The sequence below is a fragment of the Anopheles moucheti genome, chromosome 2, assembly GCF_943734755.1.
Source record: "Anopheles moucheti chromosome 2, idAnoMoucSN_F20_07, whole genome shotgun sequence".
Lineage (NCBI taxonomy): Eukaryota > Metazoa > Arthropoda > Insecta > Diptera > Culicidae > Anopheles > Anopheles moucheti.
The window spans coordinates 24,304,072-24,314,376 of record NC_069140.1 but is presented as its reverse complement, the minus strand read 5'-3'; the positions used below and the strand labels follow the sequence as shown (position 1 = coordinate 24,314,376).

Here is a 10,305-nt window from a genome sequence, read left to right as displayed (position 1 = left end):
TCCGTATCCGTCTTCCCGTGCCGGCAAGTAACAATAGCGCAGATGAACTTACGGTTAAAAATAGCCTCCCAATGGAAACGGAATCGATCCGCAAAAGGAGTCCCATTCCTACGGGACAGGAAACAGGCCACAGTGCTGGAATGGTACCGGTTGTTGCCTACCTGTTGTGCCTAACGCTCGCCGCTGGTACGATCAACAGCTCTACTTGAGTGTTGCTCATTGTACGACGCTTGGCAGAAGTGACTTTGGTGGTGCGAAATTCGCCACGAACGTCCTTAACTGGAGTATCCCGCAAAGGCCAAACGTGACTTTGAGGAAACATTCCGTATCTGGGCGTTCGTACAAGGGGGTTCACTTTAATTTGGAGTTACTTCCGTACGGTTGAATATAAGTTAATATTACTAAATATTACAATAATGTCATGTCATGTCATGAAATTAATGTTATAACCGCACACTATGCTGTTAAACCTTTGACTGATACAGTCACCAACTAGCAACACCTGAAGAGCCGCACAGGAAGTAGCGCTTGAGTTGAAGTGGATTGATTATAAATGTTCTTTGCATCGTTACATACTATAATGGGCATGATTGATGCATGTCAGAAGGAGACGAATTTCTGTTTGGGCACTCAATTCCATTTATGTATAACATGTATTATTCAATTTTCAATCCAATCTTCCAGATAACAAGAATTTTATTTCTTCAAAAAAAATGTAACCACCATGAAAGAAATTCCTTGACACACTGTGAGATATCAAGCAGCCAAATATGACGAACAAAGGATGAGAAGATCTTCAAAACAACCAAAAAAAGCAAGAGTTCACTTGCGATTCATTTTTGTATCGCTTCAAGCAAGAATAAATTAGCATGATCATCGTTTGTTCTCTCTTTTGACCCAAACTTTTGCCTTGCTCGTATCCAGAATCACGTTAATCAAATTCTTCGCGTGATTTGGAACAACCATGGGCCCATTACACCTTGCAGCCCATAATCGGTTTCATTCATCCAAGCAGGCGTCCCATTTTACCTTTTCCCAACCGCGTCACCCCGAAACCAATCGATCCTTCAGTGTAAATGCAAAATGTGCGGATCCTGCAGCGCATGCACAGCATCCTATGGACCGGTTTTTGTATAAATGATGCTGGTTGGAAACTGTTCCGCGTACGCGGTTCAGCGCGTTGTGTGCGCGAGCTCGCGTGTGTTGGTACCGTCCCGTTTCGCTCGTTTCGCGCTTATCGGGTGCGCGAACGACGAAACCGTTCTGGCCGCTAGCCAGTTCAGATCAGCCCCTCGAACGGATCGGTTCGGTACGGGATAATTCTTTCGGTGTTTCGGTAGCGCAAAACAAAACGGTGAACCCAGGAAGGGAAAAGCTTTCGTTCCGAGTGGTGTGTCGTATCGAGGTGCGTAGTTGGGTGTGAGTGTTTGTGTAGGTTTTATCAGTAAACAATCACTGACAGGTAGTACGCAATAAGTAAAACGTGTGTTTTGTTGTGTGTAAAGTTGTTTGGTGGAAGTGGAAAGGATAAACTAATGGTACGATATTCCAATACCAATACTCCAGTGTGAACAATTCTAGCGTATCCGCATCCCGTCTGCTGTAAGTAATTGTTTTAGTGCACTGATGTAAATTAAGAAATCAGCATTTGTTCGTGGATTGTGAACGCTGCCGAAACGGTAGTGTCTTTTATTCTAATACTCATCTCCAGCACGAACTCGATCACTAGACCGTTACAGAGCTGGTAGTACGCACCATCTCTCCCCGGAAAGGGGTTTTTAGTTTGTACTGTTCGTCTACAGCTACAGCCTGGGGGGTTTGTTTGGTCCGAAGTGTTAAATTAGTCCAATTATTACTAATTAATTAGTTCACTTGGCATCGGTTGCGGTTTGCGGTGGCAAACAAATTGACAGTGGGCAGCAAATGTCACACGATTCCAATGTTCGATGTGTCGTCGATTGTGGAGTCCAGTGTGTGTGTCGAGCGATGCGTAGTAAGAAGTTTCTTAGTCAGAAGGGAGTTTGAGGCACAATATAAAACACATACATGTTATACACATACATAGCATAACCTAAGTAATATAGTCGAAAAAAAACTTCACCTTCACACTTGATCTGCGAAACAACAGTTGGATACAAAGTTCGCACGAAACCCAACAAGGGATGAATCATGAAAACTGTTTCCATCCCCCTTTTGTTCGATTAATGCCCGCAATAAACCGTAAGGGAAACAACCCCGTAGCGAATGTATCTCTCTAACCTCCCAAAAAAAATTCCCTGCTCCTTCCCCACCCTTCACACCAATGATCTTCACCGTACTATAACGGCAAAACGAGATCATCCCAAAGGGGGTGTAAATAGAAATGCTTTGCCATGAAATAAAAAAAAAGTAACACCACACACCGACACTGATTAGCTTAACAACGACAATGTCAAAGTACTCAGGAACCAACCACCGTTCGCGCTTCCAACGGGAAAAGGGTTGGTTTTAGGGTTGAACGACGATCTGGACATTGCACTGCACCGTACACACCTTCCATTGATAACATCCGCTCAGGAGTGTGGGCATTGCAAAATCAGCAACAAAAAATAAAAGAGACCACACTCTCCCAACCCCCCTCCTTCGGTGATTACACCGTGAGCAGCCAGCGTGCTGAAGTGTTGTGTGAACTGATATCAGAATGAGAGCAAGGGGCCATTAATTGTGGGTTTGCCGCTACTGTGTGCCCACCATTGGCATTGGCATTGTTCGACAGGGGTTTACAATTCCGGGAAGGGTAATTTATTCGACGGTAGGTCCTTCTGTGTACACCATTTTTTGGAAGATTATGGGAATTCCAAGGTATCTCTCTTGCAAACCCCAAGAAGACGCATGATTGATGAGTGGACAATCGGTACAAAATGTACGCCCAATGGGGGGTGTGAGCTGTAACGTTAATCGAATTCAATTGATAACGCTAATGAGATAACTCTACCCTACACATTCAGCCTTCGTATTTGGCGATCACTCACTTTGGGATTGGAAAAAAATAATCTTTGCACGATAAAAGATAGATAAAAATCCTCTTCCCTTCACCCCAATCGCAAATGGTAAAACAAAACACCCTTCTCGTCACTCTGCTCTCACAGCATCGACGATCGGTGATTTGTGTCGTACCGAAACGATCGCGTGACCGTCGTGTTTTATCGCGCTGACCTATTGATCTGCCGTCAACGTCATTCGAAACGGTGCGAGACCACGGCATCGGAAAACCCTGACTTGCCCTATTGGGTTGGATGGATGGATGCAGGTGGGTGGGTGGCTGGTTGGTCCGTTTAAAGAGACAACACAGGAAGTAAACTGTACTGTTGCCGGTGTTACCGCACACGCTAGTGGCGCTTACCAACACAGCCCAACCGTTTGGCCGAACGTGAAACAGTCGCCTAATTAGTGTGTAGTTGTTTTTAATTAAATTTCGTTTTGCTGTCGGTACTGGCCGTTGTCGCGTGCGATCAGTGTGACGCCGATCGAGCATGCATGCACTTGTCGGTCGACGATGTTGGTTGCGTGTTCGGTGTAATGTACTGTCAAGTTTTACTGTTGGGTTTACAAGTAAGTTTATGGGTCAAATGGGACGTCACCAGCACCATTGCAGGGTAAGAATATTAAATCTTAAGGGTGAATTCCATAAGCTAGACATTCTTATGTTTGGAAATATTTCCCAGGACAATTCTATATTTTACAAAAAATTCCTTAATCAAATGCTGTCACGATTGCTATCCTGAAAATTTCATGCAACATATTAATCTTGCTTGAGATATGAGAGATTTTATATGTCCATGTAATTCCGCAATTTCCTGTTGGCAAAATTGGATTGTTTGCAGCTTAATACTAATTGCTTACATATTTAAAAAGTCAAGTTTAGTTTAACAAACTTCAACTATGGCACAAGCCCATGTTCTCAAGGATGTTCTACGCGATGTGTAGATTTGATTGTTCTCATAAATCAGCGATGTGATTCAAATGCAACTACAATTTGTGGTAAATTTTAAACAAAGTTGGCATCACATAGATCGATCGAAGGACGAAGAGCCACAATGAATGTACCAAAGTGCGGCTTGCAAAAGCCGTAACTGCCGACCACAGTCTTAACGAAGTTCGCCTCTTCTTAGTAGAAAATAACAAATTAGGCTCAAAAGATTTATTGTGGTTTGGAATTGATAGTTTTCCACAAAAGGGATAGAATTTCCCATTAAAAAAGCTTAATGGGAATTATTTTGAGACAAAAACAATAGGAACTTACTTGTACACCCAACATATCTTACACCGCTGCACTATTTAATCGATCTAGACCTTTTTGTTCCTTGGCAATTTTAATAGGAAAAGTCTATTTACAAAAATATGATTATACTAGGCTATCAGTTAGAGTGCTGAGTGTGCACAGTCTCTATCCTCTTTGAACCAAATGTAAATATTTACGCCTCGCTGCGTTACTCGTCAGTCTGCATTTATGCAATCATCGCCTTATGGGTCTGCTTATGATAACGCAGCTTATCATTATGTCTGCCGTTCTTATTATGCTTCCGGTGATCGTTTCCGAGTGTGTAACACAGTGCACGTTTGTTGTACCACGTCTTGGGCCACATTTTGCCTCCCACCCCTCTCGTCCCAGGATCGGATCTTGCTCGTGAAGTCCGAGCGTTCTGGCGACGATGCTCGTTACATACCATCCTCCGGTGCTGGATCGCACCAGGGCTAGATGCAACCATCGCCACAGCCGTGCCGTTTTCGTCTGGAATTTACATCTAAATTGCCGGTAATTAAAGTAAATCATCGACGCAACCGGTACCTACCAAGTACTTGGCGAGAAGGTAAAAAAAACGGGCCCCGAACCGAACCGTTTCTCCGCCTCGGTGGATGATCGCGCGAAACGCAAGGGAAGGGTACAGCGACAACAACAAGTGAGTGTTGAATGAATGTGCCTCCCTTCTCCCCCTCTGTAACGGCACGCAAACCCTACTGGGCGGAGCCGCCGGTTTGGTCGGAACTGCTAATTAGAATATTGCAATCCGGTGCACATATATTGGGTCAGCGTGCAAGCACTAGAGCGAGCGCATGGGGGCTGATAAGGCGCGGACCTTTGCGTGGTAGAGGCAGGGATTGGCCGGGGTGTAAAATCCAGAAGAAGCGGTCAATTGGGGGGGTCGAGATGCAATTGCTCCGATTCGTACGGTACAACGCCGTGCATACACAGGCTTCAGCGTTTGATTAAAATGACATTTTTCAAACGGTGAGCCATACACGAGTTTCGAGTGAAACGTGTCCATTACCTCGATAAGCAATTTGTACGAATTAACAAGACCTCTCGTATGCCGTGCCACAGCACCATTTCGTGCCGACGGCTCGTGGGTTCGAAGTGCATATGTTGCAGTGGTGTAAATAGTAATTTACGATCGTTTTGCTTTGATGACGGTGAGGAAGTTAAAGCGAAGACAGCTAATTTCGCGTCGAATTGAATTCGCATTCCTCTATATGGGGGTGTGTACCTTAACCTTACCTTAAAAATTAAAATTGGAAAGTTAAGCAACAGATATTTCCGTTGGTTCTTGTGTACCTTTTCGATGCTAAAAATAAATCGAAGGAAATAATTCAAACCAAAAACAAAAAAACGTTGTCATCTCAGCAGACAAGGGGTCCCCCATTAGCGAGATGATATTCGATGACAGCTCAATAATAGACGCGCCGAATGCGGGAACAATTTCATTCCATTGTACATTCATCACGGAGCTAAATTTAGCCCACCGTACACCACCACGCTCCGCAGTTTCTTACACGGACGCGGCGCCAGCCCTGTCTAAACATTGTTGCCCCTCGCTGGTCCGGCTCGTCCGGTCTATTTGCTCGTACTTATTGGTCGGTTGGCTTATTGGTTGTACCCGCAAGACAAGCGTCCTGTTTTGTCAATCGACTTCGACTCGTTACACTCGCATCGATTCGATCATTCAGCAGACGCACAAACCAGCCCGTTTCGACGGGCAGCGGACGGTGGGCATGGATGATGGGACCCGCTGGGACCTTCGCGCGACAAAGTCATAAAACCATTAGTGAAAATTAATGATGACAACAAGACAATGCGCACCCCCCCGAGACGGCACCACGGGGACACGCGCGAACGCTGGTGGCGAATTCTAATGACAGCTGGTCGATCGTGTTAAGTCGCAAAATGTTAGCGATCCCAAACGATCACCTCGATGTAATTAAACCCGTGTCGCGCTGGTGGGTGACGCTTCATCGATGGTGCAATGGTGTGAATATTTACACACGCTATGATGCCACTCGCAAAACTTCCGAAAACAAACACAAGAAATGCGTCGCAAACGGTGTCACTCGCGCGCGTTATCATCGCGCTTGGGGGGTTTGCGCCGTTCCGTGCGCTTCGCAGCAGTTTATTGATTGGCAATTTGTTTTCTCACGCCCGCGTGGACAAATGATGAGGCTGTAGGCCCAGCTGCTCACCCGTAACTATCGTCAGAGTGGTCCCCACAGGGATGGGCTGTTTGTTTTTCAATTCAAAATGCAATCGCTCGATGTTTGTGGGGTGTGTACGGTTGAGCAGCTTTTTGCAGTTGGGGGGGCAGTTGGGGTGTTTGGTGGACGGAATTCTGAGTAAATTTGATACCAACCCTTATCGTAACGTGTGATGTGCGGTGAAACAAACGCTAGATATTAGACATTACCTTTCCAAATCACTTCATGTGCATGATTCATCCAATCAACGTGTTAATCTTCACACACCTTCCCAACGCGCACACGTATCTGATGTTTGTCGTACAAATTCTTCTCTTCCGCAGCGCACCTGGTTGGCGCCACCCGGGGGAGCGCCTCGCAATCACGCCAAATCGACGTACGCAGCCATGACAGCTGTTCGGTTCCACGTATGGCAGTAATGGCCACCGCACCAAAACCCGACGACGCGACCGTGATGGATGGGAAGCTTCGAGTGGTTGGGTCCGCGTCCACCATCGCAGTGTAGCCAGTGGACGCCACACCGTACGGGTGTTGTGTGCAAGCGCTGTCGTCACCGGTCGCAGGGGCGTCGCGCCAGAACGATCACGACACGCCGGTAGGATCTTCTTTCGTTGGCCCACGGTGGCCCGAGGGCCTCGATACCGTGAAATGGTTTTTGGAACACCACGCGAGTTGTAACTAAATACGGTGCGAAGGTTTCGATTTTGGTTTCGGAGTGTAAAGTAAACCGTAGTAGCGTTGTCCAAGACTAAGTACTGCCGGTGCAATCTGTTTGGTGTGTGTGTGTGGCTATTTAAATACTGTTTCACCATTTTCCTGCACAGCATCCTTCTCCCGACGCTACATCTCTATCTCTCTTTCTTGCCTCGCGGGAGATCCGTGTCACGCGAGTCACGCGCGATACGTGATATCTTCATCAGCGGACGAATGAAGAATTTATAATCTCTGCCAGTTAGTTAGCGTACTGCAACCGTTACTGATACATCTCCAACCGATATGGCCATATCTGGCAGATCGTGAACCGCGCGAATAGAACCGGGAGCGATTCTTACGCATAGCGCACCCGATGATTTAGACGACCCCGTAGACAAGTGGTGATGCGCAACACAATTTGTTGGAACAATTTTCCAATAACGATCGAATGAAACAGTGCACAACCTCGGTGGTGGTGTGATCCGTGACGCGTTCCGACGTGTCTGAAGAGTCGGTGTTTGCAAAGGAAGCAAGTGAAATAGAAGGGACCTGAGAGTCTGTGACACCCTGCAGGGCATTGGATCGTGCCAATCGAGGCATTACGCGGAATTTAGCATATCCATTACCCCGGCGGTCGGCGAGCCGCAATTAGGGTTGACACCCGGGCACACGGGTAATTGCAGCACCGAAACACACGAAACCGTTCGTACGTCAGCTCGATCGTCACACCGCAGGGAGAGGGATTTGCGCGTGACGCCTCAGTCAACGCGTGCACAGCGTTACTGACCCTGCAAAAGATCCCGTAGCCAGCAAGGCCGTGCGTCCGAAGCGTCCTCATTACGGGGCCTTTCGGTATCCCGTCGAATCGGGCGTCGCGTTAGCAAAAAGGAAGTGTCTGGGCCCGAAACTCTGAGCGCAAGGATAATGGGTTCCGCAATAATGGAGGGATGCTATCGGCGAGATGCTTCGATAGCGTCGTAGCTCGTGTCAGTGTCAAGTGTAAAGGCGTGAAGTGCGGACACAGCCCCGTCTGACGACAGTGCCTTTCCGGTGGCCTTGGGCGGAGTAGCTGCCTTTTCCCGTTGATGCGTGCGTGTGTGTGTGTGTGCGTGTGTAGATCGAATCTGTTAAGCGAAGTTTTGTGATAGTGCAGGTGGTGTAGTGTTTTTTTTCTCCTATTAGTATTCCTATCATTTCGTTCATCCAATGTTTATTGCCACCAACATTACACACCCGCAGCATCGCGCTCCTACCATCCCCCGGTACCACTTCCGGTTAGTGATGATCAGTTTTGATTGAATCAGTGCGAGCAAACAGCGATCGTTTGTGTGCTTCGTTTGCGTGTTGTTGTTGTTGGTAGTGGGGAGTTTTTTTTTTTTTTGGTTTTTTTCTTCGGTGCGCATCAGTGTCGATCGGGTAGATTGTTTTGTTCATGCTCTTTGTTTTTTTTTCTCTCTCTATTTGTTTTCGGTGTAAAGTTGCCATCTGACGTTGGTGTCGTTGTTTGATTATATTGTGGTGTGAATCGTGCGCGTTGGTGAAGATCGTAAAATCGCGATCGTTTAGAGGAGGAGAAGGAGAGAAAAAAAAACCTCCCCAACCAGCATCGCTTGTTAAAAGAGGCAGTAAAACAAACGCGATTAACGGCCATTGAAGGAACCACAGCACGTCACCATGTCCGTTCGGTGGGAGTCGCCAGGGATTGGGCGCCGGCGACGTTCTAGTGGTGGTGGTGGTGATGGTGATGTGGATGAGTGCGAGATTTCGATGCTGGCCGAATCGGTAACGGACGACGATGGAGATCATTCGCGCTCACGGAACGGTGGTCCCGGTGGGCATCGGACCACTTCCGGTGGACGGTGCCCAGTGGCAAGGATGGATGCCGATTTGAGTGACGAGGGCGAATCGGCGCTGGATCAGTGCGATGCAGACGAGATAGTGGTGTTGGACGAAGCGAGTGAACGATTGTTGGGGAAATGGAACGGCAATGCCAAAGGTGAGTGCTTCTGCTGTTTTTTTGTTAAATGATTCTAGGTTTCACTATATAATTTTATCGTATCTATATTAAATTCTTAGAGATAAATTGTCCCCAAAATTTAATGTGTTAAAGGGGATTCATTAGGGAGAGTTACGAAATCAATTCTACGATATATGATAATTGTTCAATCCCATTTCATTCAGGATGCTCATCAGTTCCATTCCCAATTAAAGCCCCGATAATTTCTTCTTGAGTTTTGGAATTTACTGTAATTTGTCCAATACCAACCATCCATTCAACGATAGAAGATTGAATAAATCGCACCATGCAGAAATGGCATGGCGCTTGATTGTTTCCCACCACCCAGCACTAATTTCGCATTCTAGCGGGTGTAGTTTAATTTGGGAAATAAAATCACCACACGCACCACCGTGTGCGGCACCCAACAACCCAACCCCGGATGGACAACCACCCTCAATTGGAGCCAATAGAAAAGGGTGTAACTAGTGTCGTGAGCGGTGGTCAACTTCGTGGGACCACAAACCGAGTATCGCATCCTTGGTGGTGGTGTCGTTAATAAGATAAAACGCCAACATCTTGTCCACTTTTCTTATTGAGAAGGTAACTCGTCGCGTACGATGATTCCTTTGCGGCATGTTGCTGTTGTTTTGTTTTTTTTTGTGATTCGCTACCCTCCGTGCGCAATCCCAACCCATGCGAACAATTCGCCATTGCCGACGGATGCAAATTACGTATAAATTGCGTTGATTAGTTTCCTGTGTTTCTAGATTTGGACCAACTGGTGAATCGCGTCCGGGGGAAAGAAATGGCTGCTGGGAGCTGGGTTCGGAAAGTGACCACCCTGGCTCCCGAGTACGCCACTGCCGGAAACATCTGTGCTCATGGCGTATGGTTAAGTTATGGGCGTTCTATGTTTGCATCGATGAAAGGTTAAGAGAAGGAATTGCCGAAAATGATGAAGTTATTATTTATGGAGCATGCTGGGTGATCTTTGTGTTGGATTCTTTCATCAATTAGTACAGTGTACTTTGACAGAAACAGTTTTAATGTCACAGACGACATGACATGTTGTTTTATGGACTTGACTTAACCTTTGATAAAAATAG

At 46.6% G+C, this 10,305-nt stretch overlaps 1 protein-coding gene across 1 annotated transcript in view; it reads left to right on the top strand.

Annotated features, from left to right (window-relative positions):
- The first annotated feature begins 8,788 nt into the window (after positions 1 to 8,788).
- The window catches only part of LOC128310305 (organic cation transporter protein), a 35,427-nt gene continuing 33,910 nt past the window's right edge, over positions 8,789 to 10,305 (top strand). The window contains exon 1 of the mRNA XM_053046911.1: positions 8,789 to 9,196. Coding sequence (XP_052902871.1) covers positions 8,875 to 9,196 — 322 coding nt within the window. The 5' untranslated portion in view covers positions 8,789 to 8,874. The remainder of the gene's footprint in view (positions 9,197 to 10,305) is intronic.